This window comes from Tamandua tetradactyla, chromosome 8 (genome assembly GCF_023851605.1).
Source record: "Tamandua tetradactyla isolate mTamTet1 chromosome 8, mTamTet1.pri, whole genome shotgun sequence".
Classification (NCBI taxonomy): Eukaryota; Metazoa; Chordata; class Mammalia; order Pilosa; family Myrmecophagidae; genus Tamandua; species Tamandua tetradactyla.
In genome coordinates, this window is record NC_135334.1 from 25,434,499 (window position 1) to 25,461,979 (window position 27,481).

Sequence of the window (27,481 nt, forward strand, 5' to 3'; positions counted from 1 at the left end):
TTCTCTGGAGGTGACTCTTAAGCCTGATTTTAAGTAGGCTTAGCCTGTCCTTTGCAGGAATAAGTTTCATAGATGTGAACCCCAAGTTTGAGGGCTCAGCCTATTTGATTTGGTGGTCCCCATTGCCTGTTAGAATATCAGAAATTCTCCAAATTGAGAAGCTGAATATTTCCTCCTTTCTCTCTAGTCTCTCATGGGGACTTACAAATACTTCTTTATTCACTGCCAAAATTACTCAGGGATATACTGGAGGACCACACTAAGCTGGACAAACCAACAAAATCTCATGCCCTATTCAAGGTTCCATGTACTTATGATGTTCAACTAAACTGACCATACAAGTTAAATTGGGAAATACACTACCCAAAATATAAATTTTGCACCAAATAAACATCTCTCCCTTTGGTCTCACACAGAAGTTAAAGTTTTAAAATATGGACCATATCATCCTTCACCCTATATTCTGATTTACTTTAGTCCTAGCAACATCAGCTTCATTCATATCTCTACTCAAAGTCTGATTGACAGGTGTTTTTTAAGTGGCTTGGCTGGGTGAAGGTAAGCAAAAGAAGAAAGAAGGACTGAGGAAAATTTAAAAATATGTGTATATCTTAAATTAGGGAGTGAGAAGCTATAAAATGAGAGGTAATTCAGAGAGAGACTGAAGATAAAGAAGTGTTCTAATCACTGATGGAGCAAGGCCCATGAAGAGGCTCTAGGAGGCATTGCATGGAGAAGAGGAGGGGGAGGAGACCATTGTTTCTTCTGAGATAAAGGTGATAGGAGAGACACTGCGAACAAAGATATAGGTAAGGTTGTATCTGGGAATAGTGAGGACCTAAGGGAGGGAGGACCTGCTTCAGAATGCAGGCTCATGTTGTGCCTGCTGATGGTGGGGTGGAACAACAGTGGGTAGGAAGGTGGAGGGAGAGATGGTAAGATTTGAAATAGTCCCTGAGGAAATTCAAGATTGTAATAGTCACTTAGTTGAAATTGGGAATCTATATTGTAGTGACCCCAGTCTCCCCAGGATGGACTGATGATCCATCCTTGCCTTTACAGGAGACTCAATGTGGTTCTTTTCCAGATGGATACTTAGGTATTGAGGTATTCCTGGTAGCCTTCCATTTTAGAGGGAAGACAGGTCATGGAAATTTAGAGCCAATAGGTGCTATGGAGAACATCTAGACTAACCTTCTCATCGTGTAGATAAGGAAACTGAGACTGAGAAAGATGAAATATTTAAGTAAGTACAAAACCATGAGTAAGCTGCAGACCTTCTGACTTACAACCCAAGACTCCTTTTTCTGTACCCTTCTTACTTCCTGAATTTGCATTATGAATAAATCCCATTCATCATAAATGCTCTTAATTTCCTTTGTTGGACATGGAAACCTTGTATCATTTTATTTTTCTTCCCGTTTTTTTTCCCCCCATCTTCCAGGCTCAAGGAGGTATAACTATATTCTAGGATACTAAAAGCGAGTAAGTTTATGTATTCTTTCCTAAGTAAAAGTGATGGTTTTTTTTGATGAAAATAATATTTGGCCTTGTAAAAGGTTGCTTGTAAGTGGCAAAATGTTTGGAATTTCTGTTTTTATATACTATCTAGTTTTAAAGATAGATGAATTTATTTATTCATACATTTATTCATTCTAACTTTCATTCATTCTGCATCCCAAGAGTTCCCACTAGATGCCAGGCATTGTGATGATGCAGTAGCAAAGAGTTCCTGTATCTTTCTGGATTACCTGTTGGAAATTGATGCTCATATTAATACTTTATCCATCTAGAATATCAAGTACCTTTAATATAGGTAACTTGTAAATACCTCTTGGGGATCTGCCATACATGTCCTTAGCCTAGACAAGAACTAAGAAATGCATAATGGCATGTCTATTGGATAAACAGATTTGACAGGAGTGATTTAGTGTGGAGCAGGGGACCCTTAATTAATTATCATTGTTTATAATGCATTTTTCTCCCTCACTTCCAAAAACGAGAATAATTCAGCAATATGACTGATAAATAAAACATAAAAGGTCAGTTATGGTTGCCCTGGTAACTATATTTCTTAACAAGTATTTGTTTGCCATGAAAAAAAAAATGTGTCCTGGGTGATTTACTGGAAGTCAGACTTTGAATGTCATGACTTTTTGTATTTAAATTTCTCATGCATTCATTTAGGAGTGGTAATTTTATAGGCTTTTTTGGGGTTAGGTTTTGAAGTTCTATGTGTGATGGGTATCCATGTGTTTTTTTTCTTTGGAAGACAACAGGAACCTGATTACAGTATATCTATTTGAGTCTAAGAAGAACTTCTAAGTTTAATGTGGTAGTCGAGACTATTTGAATGATTTTGAAATACATGAAATTTCTTAAAACTGGAATGTTTTTATGTAGAATGTAGACAAACTTTCTGATCACATATTTTCTCATAAGTGATCAGAAATACATTAAAACATACCTTTTTGATTGAAGTACTCAGCAGTTAGTTTTGAGTAGGATAAATCGTTCCCCACAAATATTAAAGTTAAAAATAAAAACAATTAAGTAATTAGAGCAATTATCACTTTCTTGAAGCTTTTTGGTAGTATGAATTAAAGTTAAGTGAATAATTTTTTAAAAGTTTACTGTATTCTTTGACCTTAAACAAAAATGCACTTTAAGTAATTAAGACTATAGACACAGTTTTTCAAGTATACAAATATACATAGAAGGATATAATTGCTGCATTGGTTTTAGTAGTAAATAAATGGAAACATCCCAAAGATTCATCAGTAAGGGACTGGTTAAATCAATTGTAGTCTGTTCATATGATGAAATACTTTGTAGCCATTAAAATAAGTGATGTAGATCTATGTCTAATGACAAGAAAAGATTTCCATGATATATCAGAACGTGAAAAAAGATACATTGCAGAATACTCTATAAGTGGAATGATCCCATTTTTCTTTAAAAATATGTATTTTATATAATTAATCTATAATACTTATTTTATATATAATTAGTGAATACGAAGTAGTATATTCATTTAAAATCTGTAGAATAAAGGCAATTATTAATAATGATTATCTCTGGGGAGTGAAATTATTCAGGACTTTTACTTTCTAAGTCATATTTGGATATTGTTTAACATTTCTATAATGAATATGTGTTACCTTTTTAATTAGAGGGGAAAAATCCTCAAAGCCTGCTATTTTTTTTTTATAATAAATAGCTAAAGACAAATTTTATTACACTGAGAATTAATTCTTTCTTTTTTTTTTTTTAGAAATCATTCCATTCTACATATGCAATAAGTGATTCTTAATATCATCACATAGATGTATGATATCATTTCTTAGTACATTTTCATCGATTTAGAAAAAGAAATAGCAAGACAACAGAAAAAGAAATAAAATGATAATATAGAGAAAAAATAAAAATACAAAATACAAAAAATATATAAAAAAACAAAAAACAAAAACAAACAAACAAAAAACTATAGCTCAGATGCAGCTTCATTCAGTGTTTTAACATAATTACATTACAATTAGGTAGTATTGTGCTGTCCATTTCTGAGTTTTTGTATTCAGTCCTATTGCACAGTCTGTATCCCTTCAGCTCCAATTACCCATTATCTTACCCTATTTCTAACTCCTGATGGTCTCTGTTACCAATGACATATTCGAAGTTTATTCTCTAAAGTTGGTTCACATCAGTGGGACCATACAGTATTTGTCCTTTAGTTTTTGGCTAGTCTCACATGCTTCATAAGTTTATTCTGTCTTAAAGCTGTATAATATTCCATCGTATGTATATTCCACAGTTTGTTTAGCCACTCGTCTGTTGATGGACATTTTGGCTGTTTCCATCTCTTTGCAATTGTAAATAATGCTGCTATAAACATTGGTGTGCAAATGTCCGTTTGTGTCTTTGCCCTTAAGTCCTTTGAGTAGATACCTAGCAGTGGTACTGCTGGGTCGTATGGCAATTCTATATTCAGTTTTTTGAAGAACCGCCAAACTGCCTTCCACAGTGGTTGCACCATTTGACATTCCCACCAACAGTGGATAAGTGTGCCTCTTTCTCCGCATCCTCTCCAGCACTTGTCATTTTCTGTTTTGTTGATAATGGCCATTCTGGTGGGTGTGAGAGGATATCTCATTGTGGTTTTGATTTGCATTTCTCTAATGGCCAGGGACATTGAGCATCTCTTCATGTGCCTTTTGGCCATTTGTATTTCCTCTTCTGAGAGGTGTCTGTTCAAGTCTTTTCCCCATTTTGTAATTGGGTTGGCTGTCTTTTTGTTGTTGAGTTGAACAATCTCTTTATAAATTCTGGATACTAGACCTTTATCTGATATGTTGTTTCCGAATATTGTCTCCCATTGTGTAGGCTGTCTTTCTACTTTCTTGATGAAATTCTTTGATGCACGAAAGTGTTTAATTTTGAGGAACTCCCATTTATTTCTTTCTTTCTTCAGTGCTCTTGCTTTAGGTTTAAGGTCCATAAAACCGCCTCCAATTGTAAGATTCATAAGATATCTCCCTACATTTTCCTCTAACTGTTTTATGGTCTTAGACCTAATGTTTAGATCTTTGATCCATTTTGAGTTAACTTTTGTATAGGGTGTGAGATACGGGTCCTCTTTCATTCTTTTGCATATGGATATCCAGTTCTCTAGGCACCATTTATTGAAGAGACTGTTCTGTCCCAGGTGAATTGGCTTGACTGCCTTATCAAAGATCAAATGTCCATAGATGAGAGGGTCTATATCTGAGCACTCTATTCGATTCCATTGGTCGATATATCTATCTTTATGCCAGTACCATGCTGTTTTGACCACTGTGGCTTCATAATATGCCTTAAAGTCCGGCAGCGTGAGACCTCCAGCTTCGTTTTTTTTCCTCAAGATACTTTTAGCAATTCGGGGCACCCTGCCCTTCCAGATAGATTTGCTTATCGGTTTTTCTATTTCTGAAAAATAAGTTGTTGGGATTTTGATTGGTATTGCATTGAATCTGTAAATCAATTTAGGTAGGATTGACATCTTAACTATATTTAGTCTTCCAATCCATGAACACGGTATGCCGTTCCATCTATTTAGGTTTTCTGTGATTTCTTTTAACAGTTTTTTGTAGTTTTCTTTGTATAGGTCTTTTGTCTCTTTAGTTAAATTTATCCCTAAGTATTTTATTCTTTGAGTTGCAGTTGTAAATGGAATTCGTTTCTTGATTTCCCCCTCAGCTTGTTCATTGCTAGTGTATAGAAACACTACCGATTTTTTAATGTTGATCTTGTAACCTGCTACTTTGCTGTACTCATTTATTAGCTCTAGTAGTTTTGTTGTGGATTTTTCTGGGTTTTCGACGTATAGTATCATATCATCTGCAAACAGTGATAGTTTTACTTCTTCCTTTCCAATTTTGATGCCTTGTATTTCTTTTTCTTGTCTAATTGCTCTGGCTAGAACCTCCAACACGATGTTGAATAATAGCGGTGATAATGGACATCCTTGTCTTGTTCCTGATCTTAGGAGGAAAGTTTTCAATTTTTCCCCATTGAGGATGATATTAGCTGTGGGTTTTTCATATATTCCCTCTATCATTTTAAGGAAGTTCCCTTGTATTCCTATCCTTTGAAGTGTTTTCAACAGGAAAGGATGTTGAATCTTGTCAAATGCCTTCTCTGCATCAATTGAGATGATCATGTGATTTTTCTGCTTTGATTTGTTGATATGGTGTATTATGTTAATTGATTTTCTTATGTTGAACCATCCTTGCATACCTGGGATGAATCCTACTTGGTCATGATGTATAATTCGTTTAATGTGTTGCTGGATTCGATTTGCTAGAATTTTATTGAGGATTTTTGCATCTATATTCATTAGAGAGATTGGTCTGTAGTTTTCTTTTTTTGTAATATCTTTGCCTGGTTTTGGTATGAGGGTGATGTTGGCTTCATAGAATGAATTAAGTAGCTTTCCCTCCACTTCAATTTTTTTGAAGAGTTTGAGGAGAGTTGGTACTAATTCTTTCTGGAATGTTTGGTAGAATTCACATGTGAAGTCTTCTGGTCCTGGACTTTTCTTTTTGGGAAGCTTTTGAATGATTGATTCAGTTTCTTTACTTGTGATTGGTTTGTTGAGGTCATCTATTTCTTCTTGAGTCAAAGTTGGTTTTTCATGCCTTTCTAGGAACTTGTCCATTTCATCTATATTGTTGTATTATTAGCGTAAAGTTGTTCATAGTATCCTGTTATTACCTCCTTTATTTCTGTGAGGTCAGTAGTTATGTCTCCTCTTCCATTTCTGATCTTATTTATTTGCTTCCTCTCTCTTCTTCTTTTTGTCAGTCTTGCTAAGGGCCCATCAATCTTGTTGATTTTCTCATAGAACCGACTTCTGGTCTTATTGATTTTCTCTATTGTTTTCATGTTCTCAATTTCATTAATTTCTGCTCTAATCTTTGTTATTTCTTTCCTTTTGCTTGCTTTGGGGTTAGTTTGCTGTTCTTTCTCCAGTTCTTCCAAGTGGACAGTTAATTCCTGTATTTTTGCCCTTTCTTCTTTTTTGATATAGGCATTTAGGGCAATAAATTTCCTTCTTAGCACTGCCTTTGCTGCATCCCATAGGTTTTGATATGTTGTGTTTTCGTTTTCATTCGCCTCGAGATATTTACTAATTTCTCTTGCAATTTCTTCCTTGACCCACTGGTTGTTTAAAAGTGTGTTGTTGAGCCTCCACGTATTTGTGAATTTTCTGGCACTCTGCCTATTATTGATTTCCAACTTCATTCCTTTATGATCCGAGAAGGTGTTGTGTGTGATTTCAGTCTTTTTAAATTTGTTAAGATTTGCTTTGTGACCCAGCATATGGTCTATCTTTGAGAATGATCCATGAACACTTGAGAAAAAGGTGTATCCTGCTGTTGTGGGGTGTAATGTCCTATAAATGTCTGTTAAGTCTAGCTCATTTATTGTAATACTCAAATTCTCTGTTTCCTTGTTGATCCTCTGTCTAGATGTTCTGTCCATTGATGAGAGTGGGGAATTGAAGTCTCCAACTATTATGGTATATGTGTCTATTTCCCTTTTCAGTGATTGCAGTGTATTCCTTACATATTTTGGGGCATTCTGGTTCAGTGCATAAATATTTATGATTGTTATGTCTTCTTGTTGAATTGTTCCTTTTATTAGTAGATAGTGTCCTTCTTTGTCTCTTTTAACTGTTTTACATTTGAAGTCTAATTTTGTTGGATATTAGTATAGCTATTCCTGCTCTTTTCTCGTTGTTATTTGCTTGAAATATCTTTTCCCAACCTTTCACTTTCAACCTATGTTTATCTTTGGGTCTAAGATGTGTTTCCTGTAGACAGCATATAGAAGGATCCTGTTTTTTAATCCATTCTGCCAGTCTATGTCTTTTGATTGGGGAATTCAGTCCATTAACATTTAGTGTTATTATTGTTTAGGTAATACTTTCCTCTACCATTTTGCCTTTTGTATTATATGTATCATATCCGATTTTCCTTCTTTCTACACTCTTCTCCACACCTCTCTCTTCTGTCTTTTCGTATCTGACTCTAGTGCTCCTTTTAGTATTTCTTGCAGAGCTGGTCTCTTGGTCACAAATTCTCTCAGTGACTTTTTGTCTGAAAATGTTTTAATTTCTCCCTCATTTTTGAAGGGCAATTTTGCTGGATATAGAAGTCTTGGTTGGCAGTTTTTCTCTTTTAGTAATTTAAATATATCATCCCACTGTCTTCTAGCCTCCATGGTTTCTGCTGAGAAATCTACACATAATCTTATTGGGTTTCCCTTGTATGTGATGGATTGTTTTTCTCTTGCTGCTTTCAAGATCTTCTCTTTCTCTTTGACCTCTGACATTCTAACTAGTAAGTGTCTTGGAGAATGCCTATTTGGATCTATTCTCTTTGGAGTGCGGTGCACTTCTTGGATCTGTAATTTTAGGTCTTTCATAAGAGTTGGGAAATTTTCAGTGATAATTTCTTCCATTAGTTTTTCTCCTCCTTTTCCCTTCTCTTCTCCTTCTGGGACACCCACAACACGTATATTTGTGCGCTTCATATTATCATTCAATTCCCTGAGCCCCTGCTCAAATTTTTCCATTCTTTTCCCTATAGTTTCTGTTTCTTCTTGGATTTCAGATGTTCCATCCTCCAGTTCACTAATTCTAGCCTCTGTCTCTTTAAATCTACCATTGTAGGTTTCCATTGTTTTTTTCATCTCTTTTACTGTATCTTTCATTCCCATAAGTTCTGTGATTTGTTTTTTCAGACTTTCCATTTCTTCTTTTTGTTCATCCCTTGCCTTCTTCATGTCCTCCCTCAATTTATTGATTTGGTTTTTGAAGAGGTTTTCCATTTCTGTTCGTATATTCAGAATTAGTTGTCTCAGCTCCTGTATCTCATTTGAGCTATTGGTTTGTTCCTTTGACTGGGCCATATCCTCAACTTTCCTGGTGTGATCTGTTATTTTTTGCTGGCGTCTAGGCATTTAATCAGATTTCCCTGAGTGTGGGACCCAGCAGGTTGAAAGACTTTCCTGTGAAGTCTCTGGGCTCTGTTTTTCTTATCCTGCCCAGTATGTGGTGCTTGTCTGTCTGCGGGTCCCACCAGCAAAAGATTTTGTGGCTCCTTTAACTTTGGAAGAATCTCGCTGCTGGGTGTGTGGTGGAAACAGAGGAAAGGTTGTAGGTTGGTTTTAATGACTTCAAATTGTGAAGTCCTGGGATCTGAATTCCTTGAGAGAGGGATTCCACCTGAGTTGCGTTTCACCCCTCCCGCGGGGAAGGTTCAGGTGGTACAGAGCCCTGAAAGCAGCCCGCCTCTGCTTTCGGGGCAATCTCAACCTGTGTAATCCCAGCGCTGAGCTCAGAGGCAACCCAGCCTCCACAGAAACAGCCGCAGAAGGCTCTGTTTCGCCCCCTTTCCTCTTTTTCAGTTAGCCCAATAGGCGACTTCCGCCTTGATCAGTTTTGCCTGAGCTGAGGGTCTATTTTTAGTAGTCAGAAATTGTTCATTAATGCCACTATTGGTGTTAGGTTGGACTCAGTCTCTACTACTGTTGGAGACTCTTTCCTTTCTCTCCGGGAAGCCGCGTGTGTGGGAGGGGCTCCGGTCGCCGGCTGCTGCGGCCTTGGGAACTGCCGATCCGAGGCTCCCAGCTGGCCCGGGAAGCCGCGCATGGGGGAGGGGCGCCGGCTGCCGTGGCTTGGGGAACCGCCGATCCAAGGCTCTCAGCCGGCCTGGGAAGCCGCGTGTGTGGGAGGGGCTCTGGTCGCCGGCCGCCGCAGCTTGGGGAACCCATGATCCGAGGTTCCCAGCCGGCCTGGAAAGCCGCGTGTGTGGGAGGGGCTCCGGTCGCTGGCCGCCACGGCTTGGAGAACCGCTGATCCGAGTCTCTCAGCCTGACCGGGAGGGAAGGAGGGAGGGGGGCCGGCCGCCAGCTGCTGCGGCCCGGGGAAGTGCGCACCGCTCGGGGACCTCACTGCAGTGGAGTCTCATAGCCGGTCCAGCCGTTCCAGAGTGGGGTACACTGTGTATCTGGTTTCTGTCGTGGCTCCGGGAGCTGTTCTGTACTGTTTCTAGTTATTTAGTAGTTGTTCTGGAGGAGGAACTAAGACGCGCGCACCTTACTAAGCCTCCATCTTCTCCGGAAGTCTCAAAACCTGCTGTTTTTTAAAGGATCTACAAAATTGTTTGAAAAGGGTGCTGCATATAAATACCTCAGGTTTTACAGAAACCTTTTATTTAGGTTTTATTTAAAACCTTTTAAAGAGATGTTTATATTTTTCTCTCATACCCTTGCACTAGCTTATTTTTAACTCTTTCCTAGATAGCAGTCAGCTGTTTTGTTTTCTCAAGTTTTAGTTGTTTTCCAACAATGCATTTTTCTTGAGATTATCTCTTTGCAGAGTAACCTATGCTTTGATGGACTTGGCTTTCTCTTGAAAGAATTATTGGTGGCCTAAATACTAAATGTCTTTTATTTTAAAATTATACAGGCTATATAATTTAGAACTGGAGTTTGTGATCTACAGGATTTCAGCTGGCTGCCATTTTCTAGATCTACTGAATTTATGTATTTCTTTAGTTGTGCTTTTCTCTTTTTTTGGTCCCTGTCTACTGGACCCCAGCTACAGCAGCAGTTGGACAAGAGGCTTCTCTGGGGGTAGTCAATTTGTCTTTTGGGAGAGGAGCCATCAATGCAAATAGGATTAGGAAAGAAATGCACATGGGCTGCCATATATTGCCTTTTTCAATGTATCAGCCTAGTTTGCTAGCACTGGGAGTAGTATTTCAGACGGTTGCTCTGATATTCACTGCTTCATTACAGTGATGATATATAAACAAAAGCTACAGAGTACAGTAGGCCTTAGTTCACATTGCTGACATCATGGATATATTTTGTGGACCTATTTATTTAATACAAATTTAGAAAATGGTCTTACATTTTCATTTTCTCTCATTCTGCCTTGGTCACGTAAAGCTGATAGGTAATTACTTTACTTGGAAATAGCCACTGCATTCTTGTCCTTGGGAAGAGTATGGAAACATACTTTTTAAGTGGTTTTAGGTAAGTGGTTGCTATACCATAGGTTAAGATTCAAGGCAGTGTTTTTCAATTTTTTTTTTTACCATGACCCACACAAACGTATGCACAATGAATTTGTGTGATATATTTACCCCTTCTTCCAGTGTCTCTTGATATTTTCCTTCAGTGTATACTCATATTTTCCTTCAATCCAACCTTATCTACCCTGTCCTGTCCACCTTAATCTGTCCATCATCTTATCCTATTTTACCCTACAGTACTCCCCTTTCCCTAGCCTAGCCTAGCCCAGCCCAGTTGATCCCATCCCAGCTGATCCCATCCCATCCCATCCTATCCCATCCCATTGCATCCCCATTCTGGGCTAGCAGCAGGTGATTTTTGGTCTTTGGCTTTTCTGTCACATGGCAGTGCACTTGGCAGTGTCTTCTTTTTCTTTCTGGTTCCATTGCCTTCCAACTTTTTGGTGCTCCCCATGACTTCTTTCTCCATCTGCTTTTATAATTTACTTATAAAGGACTCCGGTAATCCCGATTAAAGCCCAATCTGTTTCAGTTGGGCTACACCTTAACTGATATAACATCTTGAAGAGATTTTGTTTACAGTGGGTCCACACCCACCAGAATGTGGATCAAGACCCAGAACACTTCCAAACTGGGGCACATAATTCAATTCATCTCACCCACTCACTATTCGAAAATCATTGAAATGAAGAATGGGAGCTTGTGGTAGCATAAAATCACCAGCGAACTTGGATGTTTGATTTATTTCTTGAACGTTATCTTTTTCTCTGGAAGGCAGTGTGTTGTTAACTTTCAGTATTCTGTGTTTCATCACTTGTTCCCTAGCATGGTAGGATGTCAAAATTAAGCTACTTCAGTATTAGATATATACAGTTGTTGATTTTGAAGCCATCTTTCTTTCAGTGCGATTTTTAACCAGGAAGTCTTTATCACCGTGCTTCTCTTGTATTGTATCAATGTTAAATAGTTTGGAGCATTTAGTGATACTAATAAAGTCTGCATTTTCTCACCGTGGATTATGTACCACAAAATGTTTAATTGTACGATTGCTTTCTCCTCCCATGCTCCTGCGCCTACTCCTACTGCCATCCACTGATGCATGCATAGGAGGTAAAAACCCATTTTAATATTGGCCTAAGCAGAAGTTAAGGGGTAAGGTAATCTGCCTCTGATGAAAAACAAAAAGCAAACAAATCACCAAACACTTCCATACACTTAGACACCGACTGGAAATGATCTTGGGTTATCCACCTTGATCATCGTTTAGTATTCATAATTTAATGTTGACTTTGCTTTGCAATAATTTTATAACTGATTTTTTCTTTTTTTTTTCTTTCTTGGCATGGGCAGGCTTCGAGAATCAAACCTAGGTCTCCAGCTCATCAGGCATATAACTGAATTTTAACCTTAGTTTTTAGATTATTATATAACCAGAGCCATGTTATGTTCTTGAGACTCTTGAGAGTAGAGACAGTATATATGTGTTGTGTTTACGGTAGAAGCTAACCCTTGTCCCAAGACTTAACTGGTACTTGATAAATATATTGATTTGATTTGAAAGTGGATTGTATGTTAAATATTGAGACCAGGATCATACCATGATAATTTTAAAAAGTTACTGAATGTTTACTCTATGGACTGTGCTGTGCATAGTATATTTATCATCTCATTACATCCTCACAATTCTGAGATAAGTACTTTTCTGTAGTGATCATTTCATTTCATTGATTTTTAAAAAAAAATTTGTTTTTAAATTTACATAAACTAAACTCAAAGTTGCATATGTCAGTAGTTTATTTCTTTTTATTGCTAAGTAGTATTCCATTGTATGGATGCAACAGTTACGCATTCATCCACTGAAGGATATTTAGGCCATTTCCATTTTTTTGGGACATGGGTATTGCAACTATAAATATTCATGTGCAGGTTTTTTTGTGGACTTAAGTTTTTACTTCTCTTGGGTAAATACTTAGTAGGACTGCCAGGTCATACAGTAAATGTATGCTTGAACGTTTAAGAAATTGCCAAATTTTTTTCCATAGTGACTGTACAAATTTGCATTTTCACCAGCAGTGTGTGAGTTCCTATTGTTCCGTATCCTCAATCAGCACTTACTATTGCCTGTATGGAGGTGTGTTTGATTTTTAATTTTAGCCGTTCTAATAGGTATATATATATGAGTACCACATTCTGATTCTAATTTATATTTTCTTAATGACTAATGACATTGAGATCTTTTTATGTACTAATTTGCCATTTGTTGAATAGTGTGTGTTGTTTTGTGTGTTGAATTTTTTGCCCTTTTTTGAAAAAAGTAATTTTTAAAATGTTGAGTATTAAGAGTTCTTTATGTAGTCTGGATATAAGTACTTTATCAGATGTGTGATTTGCAAATATTTTGTCACAGCCTGTAGCTTGTGTTTTTATTCTCTTAATATAGTGCCTTCTGCAGAGCAAAAGTTTTTAAGTTTGGTGAAGTTCAGTTTATCAATTTCATCATTTACGGATTGTGTTTTTGGTGAGATAACTAAGAACTCATTGCCTAGCCCCTGGTCATGGAGATTTTCTCCTAAGTTTTCTTCTAAATGTTTGATAGTTTTACATTTTACAGTTGGGTCTGTGATACTTTGTATAACGTATTAGGTATAGATTGAAGCCTTTTTTTTTCATATAAATGTCTACATGTTTCAGAACAATTTTGGGACTGTGATACATGTTAATTTTTATATAACATATTAGGTATAGATTGAAGCCTTTTTTTTCATATAAATGTCTACATGTGTCAGAACAATTTGTTGAAAAGACTGTCCTTTCTCCTTTGAATTCCCTTTGTATCTTTGTCAAAAATCAGTTGACCATATTTGTGTGGTTCTATTTTTGGTATGTCTTTCTGTTTAATTAATCTACTTGTTTATTCTTTTGTCAATTGAGGTGGTGCTCAAATAGTCAAATTCAGTAACTTGTCTCAGGTGATTTGGCTAGCAAATGACTGAAGTTACTCAAACTAGGACTCTCCGACTCCAAAACCCATGCTAGGCTCAGAAGTTACATTGGCAGCTGTCTTTGTCTTCGTTATTTTTCTCCTGTTTGAAATTGTTAGTTTAAAGGAAATGTTTAAGCAGCATGATTTTGGAAGTGTTGATGTGAAAAATAGATCTCATTCAGTTAGGCTATTAATTATCAGACATAATTAGTTTTACCTTTAACAAGGTATAATATTGCTTTCTAAATCCAGCATAGCCATGTGTATATGTCATTTTCCTTTATTTTAAAGGAGCAATAAAAATATATGTTCCTTGTGTGGCAAGAAAAGAATGTTTCAGATATGTGAATGTGAGAACACAGATGGGCTACCAGCAATTTGCGTCCAGATGGCTTATGCAAGGAACTTGATAAAAGGTGAGAGAGTAATGCTATGTGGCAGTGAATAATAAATTAACATTTCAATATTGGCAAAGTGGGGGATTTTTAAATATTTCATATTTACTTAACTTCTGATTGTTAAAAACTACAGCTATGCATTGATTTGTAATAACTAGACATATGTATATACACACGCACATACATATGTATATATATTTGATGGCATCTCTAATGTCTTCAGCCTAAGCACTGTTTTTATATATACTCTTCCTTGTGAGAACCCATTTTATCACATAGTTTGAACTTTCTTCAGAAGGCAAATGACTCTAAAACCCCATCTACATCCTATTTTTAAACTTACTTTTGCTTTATAGATTCTGACGTTTACTTAACTATAGGAGACAACTACTAGGATGGGCTTTTGATACTGATAACGTACACAAAACTGAACTCAGTTTCTCCTCACCCTTACAAATAAGCCTACATCCCTAAGTTTCCCTTTATTTTCTACAAGACAGAAATCAGTTTATAGAAATCAGCATTTCACATATATTTGCCTTTTGGCACTTCAGAATCATTTTTGACCTCTCTCTCTCAGGTCCTGGTGTGGTAAAATCTGTAGTCACGTTCTGCTGATGGCTTCTCCACAGTTGGTTTGGATCCAGGTCTTCTCATGCCTTTGCTTCCCAGCCCCTTTACCTTCTCCCTTGATTTTCAACCATCACCTTAGTTCAGCGCCTCACTGCTTCCTGAAAAGTAACCCAATTCATGCCAAACCAAATCTTTTGTTTTATTTCCGTTGTTCTAGCTACTTATTCCACCCAGAATGCTCCTTTTCTCCCCCAATGTATCTGCAGATCAAATGCCAAGACATTGCTCAACTACTATTTCAGCATTGAGACCCTCTACTCCAGCAGTCATGGTCCCTTTCTCCTCTGTTCTCCTGAAACTCTGGGATGACCTCTTCCCCAGATGGTGCCCAGGCCTGCAGTGCCAGCATCACCTGGAAACTTGTTACAAATGCAGATTCCCAGGCCTACCTTACACCTACGGAATCAGAAACTCTGGGGGTGAGGCCCAGCGATCTGTGTATAATAAGCCCCCCTGGTGATTCTGGTGTGTGTTAATGTTTGAGAAACACTGGTCTACATAAATCCTTGGGTCCCAATTGCTCAGTAGTCTTACCTTTTTGTGCTGGTTTGGAGCTATTATGTACTCCATATAAGCCATGTTTTTTTTTCTGATCCAATCTTGTGGGGCAGCTTTCTTTTTTAATCCTTATTTAATACCGTAGGGCAGACACCTTTGACTAGATTATCTCCACAGAGATGTGGCACACCCAATTGTGGGTGTGACCTTTTGATTAGATGGTGATGTGACTCCACCCATAACAGGTGGGTCTTGATTCGTTTATTAGAGTCTTTAAAAGGTAAAACATTTTGGAGAAACCGCAGAAACCACAGATCCAACAGAGACCTTTGGAGAACATTTGCTTCAGAGAACAGAGACATGGATATTTGGAGATGCTTGGAGCCCAACACACTTTGCTACGTGCCTTCCCATGAGATATTAAGCAAGCCAAAACCCGGAGAGAGCCAAAGGAAGCCAAGAGATGAAAGCCAATCCTGGAGAAATAGAGTGAGGAACCCCCACAGGAGTAGAGGCTGAAAGCAAAGGAGCCCAGGAGCATGCGACCAGCAGATGCCAGTCACGTGCCTTCCCAGCTGGTACAGCGGTTCCAGACCCATCGGCCTTCTTTAAATTAAGGTATCTTTCCCTAGATGCCTTAGTTTGGACATTTTCATAGGCTTAGAACTGTAGACTTGTAACTTATTAAATCCCCTTTCTAAAAGCTGTCACATTTCTGGTATATTGCATTCTGAAAGCTTAACAAACTAAAACACCTTTACTTTTAGCCTGCTTTCGTTTCTGAGCACTGTATCTTTTCACTTTCATTTTGAATATAGACTTCTCCCTTCCTTAGCCATTTCTAATTTTTCATTTGAAAAGTCAAGCTCAAAATTCACTTCCTTGAGATTTACACTGTGCTCAATTCTCCTTGTTGATCATGTTACTCTGTCAAGGCTTTGGTTGATTGCCAAATGTATATTCTGTCCTTTCAATGGGTAGGATGTGTAATGTATTTATTCAGACTGGCACAGGATATAGTTGTTACATATTTCTGGTACGTCATTTTCATAGAAGATTTGAGAAAAAATGAATTCTAAAAATATCAAAAGAATAGAATAGAAAGCAAAATATGCATGAATTTCTAGGTTAGGGATATCTATATGCAGACATCTTTGGCTACGTTTTGGGTCAGCTAGGGTGTTTATTAATTCCCTTTCCCCTGATGTTAGAGGGTATCCTGGTTGAAAAGTTTGGGACACTCTGGACCACGTGAGGAAAGAACATGTGCTGCAGAAAGTGGGTTCTGGTGTGGCTTCTGGGTCTTTTACCTCTTACAGTGATTGACTTACCTGTTTGTTCTTAATTTCTTCATCTGAAAAATTGGGACAACATTGCCTACTTCATATGATTGTTGTATTGCAAAGATTAAGTGAGATTTGGCAGGTAATGTCCTTGTACAATGCCTGACCCACACTGGATACTCTGTAAATGCTGCCTTTCATTATTAACTCCACTGGACTGAACATTTTGTTTTTAAATATTATCCCACAGAAGCAGTTCTATTCTCTGCATAGTAAGCCCTTAGTACACACATTGATTGATATATATAACAATTTTTCGTACTGGTCTGTGCAATCATCCTAATTTGTACAGGGCTTGAAGTGTTAGTGCTTTATAATCATTAATGAATGATAAGAAATATTCCTTGATTTTTTTGACACATCTATTGCATTTCTTAAAATTTTTCTATTCAACTTTAGTTTTAATAGATGATAGCTAACTTTTTAATAGTATCTGAAAGGTTTTTATATATTTTTTCTAGTAGAATAAGTTAGGCAAGCTAAAATGGATTTTTTTTGACACAATGCCCTACCAAGAATGTTGTTTCATTGTCAATGGCTAGTTTAATCAGTATTATTTGAAGACAGTTTCAAACTACTCTGGTATGTGGTTCTTTATTCAAGTTTCATTCTTTTCCTAACACATCTAATTAATGGAACTGTCCAGAGCTCTAACACAGAGAAAGAGAGATGACATGAAAAGTTTAATCATTATAATAGCAAGTAACATTTCTCTAGTCCATTATAGTTTGCAAAGTACTTTAACGTGTCTTGTATCATATCTCACAATATTATGCGAGGAAGCAATTTTTTTTTTCATTTTTGATGGTTAAAAGACTGATGCTCAGAGAAATTAATGACTTGTCCATGGTCATGGAACCAGAAGGAAAAATAAAAACTTTGGGAGTTGGGAATGATATTGTTATGTTTAAAAGTTCCACTTGTTCATGCATTGATACGTGGATACAACATGTCATCCAAAAGCAGTGTCTCCCAAAATTTATTTATGTGATTTATTTATGTTGTCCAGGATTAGGATAATTTGAGTTCAAATCCTGGCTCTGCTACTTCTTTTCTTTGTGACCTTAGACAAATCAGAATGTAGAACGATTAGGACAGTGTTTGGGACAAAATAAGCCCTATGAAAGTGTTAGCTGTTATTGCTGTTAGAACAGAGTGGTCCAAGAGGCTTATTTGAAAAGTAAGTGATTGTACTTAGGCATAATTATAATTATATAAGTGGAAATCAGGGCTGCCATAAGAGTTGCTTCTGACAAAAATGTTTAATTCTTAAGTGGGCTTCTAATAGGGTAGAATGTATATTTTGCATTTTAGGAATCATGTCCTATTCTGACTTTTCCTTTAAACTTATGTCGATTTACATTGACCCTGGAATGAGTGGAAATTTGGAGCACCTATATGATTCTACAAATTCAAAACCTGTAATAAGAACTATAATAAAATACTCCACCAGCCATAACTGCAATCATTTTTGCCTGTCTACTGAAAACACCCACACCACCCACCCTAACACCCCCGTAAATATAAAGTAACATAGTCATTTCCAATGATAACAGAGTTGTTAATTGCTTTTTTTTTTTGGAAATTGTAGTCTTTCTTTTAGGATTTTTATAAGTGAAGCAAAATATCCTATTCATAAATTTTGTCTTTTCTTTTCTTCTGGATTTAGCAAATCACCTATTTTAGGAGTACCTTCATTACTGTGGAGAAGGCACCAAATCTGGCTGTCTTCAACCTTTTTCTTCCCAGTGCTTGTTTTCTCATTTCATATAATGTGATGCTGGCAATGCAAGACTAACATTATAGTGTTTAGAGTCTTTCTTTTCTGTAATTTTCTGCATGGGCTTGAATTTTTTTTTATGTAAGTGTGTATCTGTTTTGCAAAATGTGGACAGCCTATCGAAAATTAAAAAAATTCTGGCAAATTGAAGTAGGGAATTATAAATTATTCTTAAACTTTGTATTTCTCTTTCTCGTGGATACCATGTACAGTATGCTTTTGTGTTATAAAGACTCTTTATATGAAAGCCACAGGCTAAGAGTGTATTACCTGGTTATGAAATTAAATACTTATAGAAGTAGATTTGCTTTTAATTTATTAATGGCTATAATCAAGATGAAAAGCTTTCCTTAATAATTAATGTTGAGAAGTGTAAACTTATGATGAGTGTATGACTTCTCTCTGGAGGATGTATGGATGTGATTGGTTTTGTGATTTTGAAATTGTTTTAGACTGCTTTGATTTTCTTTTTCTTTTATTTGAAGGTCCTTATGTGTTTGCTTTGGCTTGCTGTGGAGTAAGGAGGAAACCCTAGTGTGCCTATGAACTCCTTAATTCTTAAAAGAATGAGAGTATTTTACATTTCTTTCCTTGTTTCAGTAAATTTCAGCACATTAGGAGGCTGTTGGCTCAAGTGGTCCCTGTTAACCATTCTTCTCTTTTCCATGCCTAACCCTTTTCCCTCCCCTTTGGGACTGACTTGGTGACAGGCTGCCTATTTTAGAGTGTATTTATTTCTTTAAGTCTTCATCTGCCCAGCAAATCTCAAAGCAGGTGAAATGCCATAGAAATCGAGCTTCTTCATGGTTGGGTGGCCCCATGAGCATTTAGGAAACATTACGTGAAACTGCAGGCACCTTTTGTACTGGATTTGGTGCTACTGTCCATCATTTTGGGATCATGCTTTTGTAAGGAAAGAGCAGGCTTGCACCCTCAAGCCTTTCTCCCTTCGGTAAGTTGGGTCTGTGAATTGAAGCTTATTCCATTCTGTGATTGACAGCGTTTGTGTTAGGTACCCACTCTGAAGTGTTCCGTATCTTTTAGAAGGTCGAAGTAGTCATCAGTGACTGAGGCCTAATTTAGATTCTTAAATCGAAGTCATTGTTGAAGAATACTGCTCCTCCACTACAAGCATCTTCTGCATATCATGAGTGTGTTCGTCAGAGAACAAGCACTCACCCGGTCTCTCATAATATAAAAGCATTTTTTAATTCCTCTTAACAGGTGCTGGTGCAGTTTATTTATAACCAATACATTAAATTGAAAAATACTGAAAGGGTCCTAAGTGGAAGGAGGCTATTGAAATATTGCCATATAGAATTTTGTTGGGCTGATTTGTGGAAGTGACGAGTCAATGTTGGCTGGTAAGTGATGTGCTCACAACATTGCTGTAAGTTTGGGAGGTGCTTTCTTTTGTGTACATAAGTGCATTATGCAAAATCTGAATCTTGCAGTTGAATTAATTGCTCCCTTGCATATTTGTACTGATATTCATATTCGGTCAGTTTTCATGCTCTTTGACATTTCTTATCTTTATGAAGCATGGCATATGTTAGAACTCTTTTGGCCTTCTAGACTTACTGCACCACAAAGACTTGAGCTCCTCATTGAAAGAATTGTCAAAAGTATTTCATTTAACCCCTTTCTTCCCAGCGTAAGTTTGATCTCACACATAGGGAAAGTAAATGTCCAAGCTCAATATTGGTGCAGGTATGTTGTTATGAAGGCGTGTTAAGCATCTGAAACTCTTGTTGATTTATAATTCCTCTGCATTTTTTCTTTCTTGAAAACACTTGCCAGAGACTGAAGTAGTTGGGGTGTATTAATGGATGTTTATGTTGTCCTGTGACAGCTGGTTTCACTAATTTGTTTTTACAGGGCAGTTTATGGTAAATGAATGGCATGCTGAATATTTTACTGAGATTTCAGATAATCTAAAGAATATTTTCCTGTTTACTAATTGGTAGATAATGCTGAGTACATTGATGTTGACATGAGCAAATGGATTTAAAATGATTTGAAGCGAGCTTCATTAAAAGATGCGCTAATCACAGTCAGCAAGAAATGTCAAACTGGTTCTGCCTTCATTCACTCTAGTGGACCAGGAACCATTCAGGCTTAGAGTGCTACCAATAATTATGGTTCTGGTATTTGGAAGTGCAATAGGATGGGGGAAATGATGGGGGCATTTTCATAGCTTCTTTGGCTCTTAACATTTTTGTTAAAGAATGCATAACATATAAATCATTAATTACCTGTGTGATTAAATGCCTATTTTCTGAAAGCTATGGTTGTATTGCTGGAGTTCCATAAAACGATTGGATTGATAAGGTGGACTCAGCTGCCCCCCTCTGCTGCCCCCTCTGCAAAGGAAGACAGTAAATTACTTGCTACCCAGTCTAGCAGAAGCGTGTTTTAGAATTAAGGCTAATGTGCTCATCAGAATATCAAGAAAAATCTCAGCAAATGTATTCTAAGTTTCCAGGTTAAAATTTATAGCATTCGTTCTACTTTTCATAGTTGTAAAAAATTATAGAGGCTCTTTGATAAAAAATTGACCACTTGGAAAAAGAAAAATCTATGGGTGTCAAATACAGGAGGCAAGTGTACCGGTAAAGAAGGCAGATTCTATAGGAAGACTTTTGGGGTTCAAATCTCACCTGTTCCCATACCAAGTGTGTGACTTTGGGCAAGTAAGTTAATCTGTATGAGTCCCAGTTTTCTAATGTGTAAAATGGTGATAATACCTACTTCATGAGGTTGTGGGAATTTCGATTTATCCATATCTGTATCTATAAAGTATTTGGTATAAGACCAGGCACTTACTTGATAAGGGCTCTGTAAATATTAACTGTTGTAACCAGAGTAAACCTGTTTCCTCCTTTCAGATACTTAAGGAAAAGGTTATGGGCTTTATGTGCTAAGATATTGTGGTAGTTAGATTCAGGTGTCAGCTTGGCTAGGTGAAAGTGCCTAGTTCTATTGCTGTGGACATGAGCCAATGGGCATGTGAACCTCATCTGTTGCTGATTACTTCTGCAGTCGGCTAGGAGGTGTGCCTGCTGCAATGAATGATGTTTGGTTTAATTGGCTGATGCTTAAATAAGAGAGCTCAACATAGCACAGCTCAAGCAGCTCAGCATACTTCATCTCAGCACTCACAGCTCAGCCCAGGTCTTTGGAGATGCAGAAAGGAATCACCCCAGGGAAAGTAGTTGGAACCCATAAGGCCTGAAGAGAAGGCCAGCAGAGATCACCCTGTGCCTTCCCACGCAAGAAAGAACCTCAGATGGAAGTTAGCTGCCTTTCCTCTGAAGAGCTATACATCAACTAAATAAATCCCCTTTTATTGAAAGCCAATCCATCTCTGGTGTATTGCATACCAACAGCTAGCAAACTAGGACAGATTTTAACTGAACTTCTTATGTGTGCTGATTTTAAGTTTTGTTAAAAACCTCTCTGGTTATTCAGCGCATAGCTATCTGGAACTATTAAAAAGTTCCTGTTGAGGATATGATCTTGGATATGAGACATTGTCCCAAAGCAGTAGGTTATTGGAGGAAGCCTGCTGCAGTAATTTTATTTTTCTCTTCAGTGCCCATCAAAGTGCCTTGTTCCTTCAGGCTTGACACAGTACACAGAGAAAGTAGCACTCCCAGGCAGAGATCAAGGGTTCTAATTATTTCACCATAAAAACAATATGATGCAGGCGTTTGTATAATGCTAATGAAAGCTAACTACATGGCATGCAACCAGTTCTTCTCAAGTTCCTCATTAGCGTCAGATTTGCCTAGATGCCCCGATAAGCAGCTGTACAGTTTGTGTATGTTTAAAATAACATTTGACTGGGTCAGCCTGACACTGTGACATTGTAGGCTCTATAGGCAGGAGTGCCTCCTGGTATTCACTTTAGAGTAGAGCACCAGATTAGGAGATTGGTAAAGTATGCCGACATCGGCTTCGAACGTTCAGGACCAAAAAAAGGACATCCCCAAGTGATCTAGTGTTGTTGGTTCTAAGGTGGTTGTATTACATATGAAGTTGACCTGTGAGCTTGAGTAGAAATTGTCCTGTTCATTTATTCAGTCAGATTCTGCAAGAAGCTATAAGGGATTTATTTTCTTCCCTCTTAATGCCACAGTGTGTTGTTTAGAGGAAAGAGGGAAAAACAAAACAAAACTTCCCACTTGAAGGACCCCATTAGCTTTTCACTGTTTCCTGTAAACTATGTTGCAAATGTAATAATCTGTAGGGCCGTGAGTGCAGGTCACAGCTTCTGTTGACGACACCAAATGTGAAAAAATGGCACACTAGACTACAGATGTGGTTTGTGGGTTGGTAGGGGCTTCCCTCATCAATGGGGAAACAGAAGTAAGTCAGGCTTAGAAAATGAGAAAATGCTTAAGGGACATGACTAATGTCTCAAATGTGCACTACACTGCATAAACCCATTATGCACTTTAATTTAATGTTCTCTATAAAGATTCAGGACCTGTCAGTAGAAGTAAAGAAATAAGCAATCTATCTTCAGTGAATTGTGAGTAGATTTTTATACTTTTGAAAACTTACATTCACCTAAAACATACTTTCTCTTTATTCAGTTTTCTACGCGCCTTGTCCCTTTCCTATCTTGCACAGCCACTACTAGGCTGCTTGTGAGTTGTTTTGTTCAGTGAAATAAGGCTATTGTGTTAAATATTTAACATTGCTAATTGATTCAATGTAAAGGAAAAGGGAATGGATGCAGATTGCCTAGAGTTTCTGTTAGCAAAGTTGAGCAAACAAGGCTGTGGGAAGTCTGAGTTGGAGATGATTCATCTAGAAGGCTTTTAAGGATTTATGGATAACAGAGCGTTCTTTGCAAATAATGATTGAACTAGAAAGGGGGAAAAATTAACTCACACCTGGGAGCCAGGAAACTCTTTCTATAGAAACTTTGGCTCCCCCCTTCTCTCCCCAAAGCTTTTTGTTTTCAAGCTTCAGATGCAGATTGGGAGATGACCTGTGGAAGTGATAACTTCAGTGTATTAATCTTCTTTGTATGTTGGCAATTTTAAAATGCTTATCTGCACTTCTTAAAGCAAGATGAAATTTGCTGATGATTTTAATTGATGAGTGAGGAAGTAGAAATCCCAGTGGGTCAATGAGAATTTTTCCATTATAAAAACATAACCTTTCATAGAGTACTCAGTGGCAGTGAAACTTCAGATACCTGAGTTCTTATAAAGTAAAGGAAAGCAGATCTTCATTAAGTTTCCTATAATACGATTGATAAATGAATGTACATATATACCCCATTCACATTTGAAGTTCTTTTGTTGGCTGTGTTTAAAAGTAAAAAGGTAAAAAGTAATTCTGACAGTGACATCATTTTTTGCTTTGAATTTTTTTTAACTAGAAAAGTCTCCTGGCATGTTAAGAAATTACTTAGGCTAGGAAATGTAAATATTGTAAATAATGTTGACATTGGAAGTTAAGTCGTCGCCTGCCTCCCAACCCCCCCTCCTCCCCCGAAAGACAGATGTCAGTAAACTGAGGCAGAAATAGAATTGTTGCTTCAAGGGTTGTGGTGAGAAGTGTGATGTTGTTGAAAAAAGTAAGTTTGATGAGGTAAAGCACAGGGGAGGCTCCCACGTGGGGTCTGTGGGATCCCTCAGGAGATCCGTGAATCCCCTGAAATTACGGGCAATATTTTGAGTCTATTTTTTTCTGACGGGATCCATGTCAAAAGGGTAAAGAGCCTATTCTGAAGTAAAGCCACAACTGACAGCTATCTCTAATGCCTGCTTTATGGGTTAATATGAACTTTTTGTGTCAGGTTATTCTTTCCCTTCCCTCCCCATCACAACACCCTTCCCCAGTGTTCCCCTGCTTTGTCCCCCTTCCTCCTTCTCCCCTTTTCACCCTTTCCCCCACTTCCTCACTACGTGGACCCTTTAGCAAAGAAAGATCTAGGTGCTAGCCAGATAAACTGACCACAAACTCAAAGGGCCTTTCTTAAATCTTCCTTGCCTTAAAGGCAGAGAAATATACTCCCTGGCTGTACCATAACAGAGTGATTGGGTCTTGTTATGATTATAACCCCTACCTCATTGATACTCAAGATACTTTTCAACGTAATGTATTGATGGGTTTCTAACTTCTCTTACTTTCCTCCCTCTCCCTCCTCCACATCAAAAATAAATTACTTGTAGAATATTTAATAGGTTCATGGGGCTTTGCTCTGGTGTTATCTGTTTTAATTCTGTATGAGATGAAATGTGGCACTTGTCAGCAGAGGCTGCTGCTGATGTCGGTACACCTTGCTGAGCACAGGTCACGGTGGCCTGCAAACCTAAATTGGGTGGTTCAGTGGAGGGGGTGTCATGCTCTTGAGTGGGAGGACTAAGGGATAACTGCTGCTCACATTTAGCTGCCTGATGGTGGTGATATGCAAGGCTGTTCCTTGCTGGTTTCACTTTTGCCTTTCTCTGCTGTTCTTCAGCCATTGATTGGTCCAGCTGAAGCTAGCAGCTTTTTGAGGTAGGTTTTGCAGTGTAACTTCTGTCCCCTCCACTGTACTGAAATGATTCTTGTTGAAGGTCACCAAGGATCAGTGGATCTTAGTTGAGCATCGTCTTCCTTGCATGCCGTACAGTATTTAGAACTTTTAAGTCCAAATGGAGTTAAAAATTCCTTCAAAAAATTCCTCCATTTCTCTTCTGCAGCACTGCCTCTTTCTAGCTTTTTGGATGAATTTTTCGGCAACATGTACTGGTTCTTTTTCCACTTCCTAGCTGCTAAATGTTTCCCAATGTTTTGTCCTCCTCCATTTTCTTCTCTTTTTCCACGGATCCTGTTTGGTATACAAGATCTCATTTGTTCCCATAGCTTCAAGTGTTTCTTTTCTCTTCAGCCTGACATTTTTTTCTTCTTCCCTGAACTATTTTGTCCACTGCTTTCTGTTCTTACTACCTCTTAGAGTCCCACTTTGCCCTCAAACTCTTGTTTAAAACAGAACTTATCTCTACCCATCCCCCATCTCACCTCCCATATAAATAAATAAATAAAACAAGCAACCAACCAACCAGAACAAAACCCTAAAGCCCCAAATTGGAATTGCTGCCACTGTAACCACCGTCAAATGCAGGCCCCCGGACAATGCAATGGTGGCTCAGTGACAGAATTCCCGCCTGCCATGCCTGAGACTCAGGTTTGATTCCCAGAGCTGCTCATGCCAAAAATAAATAAATAAATAAAAAGCAGGCCCCTAAACCAGTTGACATTAATTCCCTTTCTCCTTTCGCAGCTCACCATTATTCTCTTAGGCGGGCCCCCAGGCCTGAAAATCTGCAGACATCATCTGCTACCCATGGTTCCTGTGCAGGTGCCTTTCTAACAGAACATTCCTTACACCCAGCCTTCCATTGCCGTTGCTCTGGGTCGGCTCTTATCCCCTTAGGCTTTCACCCCCAACACCCCCTTGCCATCCCGTGTGTTACTGATGCGTTTGTCCTCCTTGAACACTCTTGTAGTCACTACCTGGCTCCAAAGCTTCGTTCGGTGTTTTAGAAACTAGATTTTTTTGCTTGTTGAGCTCACCGACCACTCTCTCGTGTGTGAATCCGGTCTCCCAACTTGTCATCAGCCACAGTTTGCAGTTTCTCACCCCTAAAAATTTGTTAAACGTTGGTCTTTTCCCATATCCATGCTTTGAGGATATTATTCACCCTTTACATTGCTGTAGGAAGATGAAGCCTTCCCTGACCACCTCTGCTTTGTGGGAACTACTATTCTTTGAGATTTGTAATATCCAGTTTTGTTTGGAGTTATTTGTGGTCCCATTTTATCACTCTGTTAGAATGTAAAAAGTGAAGGAGTGGGAGCCTTCTTATTTATCTTTGTTCAATTTGTATGCCACCCAGTACAGCACCACATACTTAATAGGGGTCCAATAAATATTTATTGAATAAATTAATAAAGTACTACCCTGGAATACTATTTCAGGTTAGTGGGCTAACCTGTAGTTGGTAGAGCTGTCTTGCACTAAAGATCTCTTGTCTAATGTTTTAGAGCATTTCTACTTAGCCATGCAAATTAGCATAGGTTCATAGGCCTGGAACCTGAAATAAATTAATATATATTTGAAAGCAAACAGGCTGTGACTTTTTCAGTATTTTAGTAAAAGAAAAATGGGAACCACAGAGCTAGTGACTAGTTGTTGATAGAAATATTGTGCTTTTTTCCTTTTTTCTGGCCCATGGACAGTATCAGGTGACCTCACTTCCAGTAACCCTGACCAGAAGCATGGCAGTAGGCTCAGAGTTGGGATGAAGGAAAGTAAGAGATGTATATGTGAGGCCAGGCCATGTTAATTACTCATTAAATAACTTTATGATTATTATTGCTTTTCTTATTTCGCTTTTTATTGTCACTCATTTTAAAAGACTGTTTATATTACACCTAGAGGTCTTCAGAGGGAATTACATCTACCTGATATAGAAGGGTTAATGCACGTATGGATGTCAGTGCTTGCTGCTACCAGATATTCCTACAGAACTTGGTTATTTGTGGGAGAGGATTTTGTCTGGTTTACTGATGAAGTTGTTTGTAGCCGAGTTGTATTGTTTCAGGCTATTTGTAGATATTATATTGTGTGACACACTTCCAGCACCTGGAAAGCCTGGCCTCTGGGATTGATTTTAAGAGTTCTTTACAGTTGTGGCAACGTTTGCACTGAGAGACAACTTATGTTAAAAGGGCAGGTGTGTGGCTTCCTTAACCCCTGTGTAGACTGACTTGCTGTAGCATTTGCTGCCAGGAGATAAGATTGAGAAACTTAAGAAAAGCCTAAATATTGATGGGAGGCTTTCTCTGGAAACAGAATCTTCTTTGTGAGCCTACCTGCTTCCTGGAGAAAAAAGGTGCCAGGTGTTCAGGGGCTGCTTTGCAAGTACTGAAGCACCCAAGTACATGTAAAGTTCCAAAATTTAAATACTGTTTGTGGGAAATCAGTAGAGGGTTTAATAGAAGGTTCAACAAATTATATATACACACACGCAAAAATAGTCTAGCCTAAGTATGGAAAGGCCAGGTAGTTTGACTGTTATGGTGAAGTACTAGGAGGTAATTTATTTTAAAAATTTATTGGATCCACTGAAGCATAAGTGTGAGGATAAGAGAAACCATATGCACATATGGTCTGGAATGAAATTCTTCAGATTTCTGAGATGGTCACAAGCAGTGGCTAAGCCATTTTGAATTAACTTTGTGTGTGAAAGTCT

The 27,481-nt window shown here is 37.9% G+C and overlaps 1 protein-coding gene across 8 annotated transcripts in view; it reads left to right on the forward strand.

The window, feature by feature from the left end:
• Positions 1 to 27,481, forward strand: part of CADM1 (cell adhesion molecule 1) — a 360,723-nt gene that overhangs the window by 25,698 nt on the left and 307,544 nt on the right. The window contains exon 1 of one of the 8 annotated variants that reach the window (XM_077112839.1): positions 13,455 to 13,982. The exons of the other annotated variants lie outside the window; for them this stretch is intronic. Within the exon in view, the coding sequence (XP_076968954.1) occupies positions 13,898 to 13,982 (85 nt within the window). The 5' untranslated portion in view covers positions 13,455 to 13,897. Of the gene's footprint in view, positions 1 to 13,454; positions 13,983 to 27,481 lie in introns of those variants that run through there. 8 annotated transcript variants of the gene reach the window in all.